The sequence below is a fragment of the Sinocyclocheilus rhinocerous genome, unplaced genomic scaffold (assembly GCF_001515625.1).
Source record: "Sinocyclocheilus rhinocerous isolate Xijiao unplaced genomic scaffold, SAMN03320098_v1.1 scaffold1159, whole genome shotgun sequence".
NCBI classification, from domain to species: Eukaryota; Metazoa; Chordata; class Actinopteri; order Cypriniformes; family Cyprinidae; genus Sinocyclocheilus; species Sinocyclocheilus rhinocerous.
The window spans coordinates 494,314-494,988 of NW_015634336.1; the positions used below are offsets into that span (position 1 = coordinate 494,314).

The 675-nt window shown below is 46.1% G+C and overlaps 1 protein-coding gene across 1 annotated transcript in view; it reads left to right on the forward strand.

The window, feature by feature from the left end:
* Window positions 1-675, forward strand: part of gucy2ca (guanylate cyclase 2Ca) — a 47,524-nt gene that overhangs the window by 9,033 nt on the left and 37,816 nt on the right. Inside the window, exons 6-7 of the mRNA XM_016559421.1 lie at window positions 189-285; window positions 361-475. Of these exons, the coding sequence (XP_016414907.1) occupies window positions 189-285; window positions 361-475 (212 nt within the window). The remainder of the gene's footprint in view (window positions 1-188; window positions 286-360; window positions 476-675) is intronic.

The window sequence follows — 675 nt, forward strand, 5'->3', positions numbered from 1 at the left end:
ATCCATCCACCCAACCAACCACCCATCCACCCATCCATCCATCCATCCACCCAACCACCCAACCACCCATCCATCCATCCACCCACCCAACCAACCAACCACCCATCCATCCATCCATCCATCCATCCATCTGTACATTTGCGTACCTATGTATCCATCCATCCATACATCCATCCATCGCTTTGCAGTTTTTGTCCTATGTGGGACACCAGACGACGTTCTCGCCATTAAGAAAAACACCACCATTCCTCCGCATGTGGTCTTCGTCCTGATCGACCTGTACAAGTGAGTCTGTGATCCCCATAATCCTGTCTCAGATCACGTAAGCATTTTTCCAGCTGACTGTGAGGTGTCTTGCAGTGATGGTTATCACACCAACGAGTCCAGCTTCGAGCACATGCGGGATGTGCTGGTGGTCACCATACACAGCTTCAGAAACTACTCCAGCCACACGTCCTGGAAGACAAACACAACGGTAAGTGCAGCATTTTAAAGGGGTCATATGATGCTTTTTTAAAGATCATTATTTTGTGTATTTGGTGTAACAGAATATGTTGACATGCTTTAATGTTCAAAAAACACATTATTTTTCAAATACTGTACATTATTGTAGGTCCTCTATGCCCCGCCTCTCTCAAACACTTCGTTTTCTACAAAGTCCCTCCTTCAGACAAG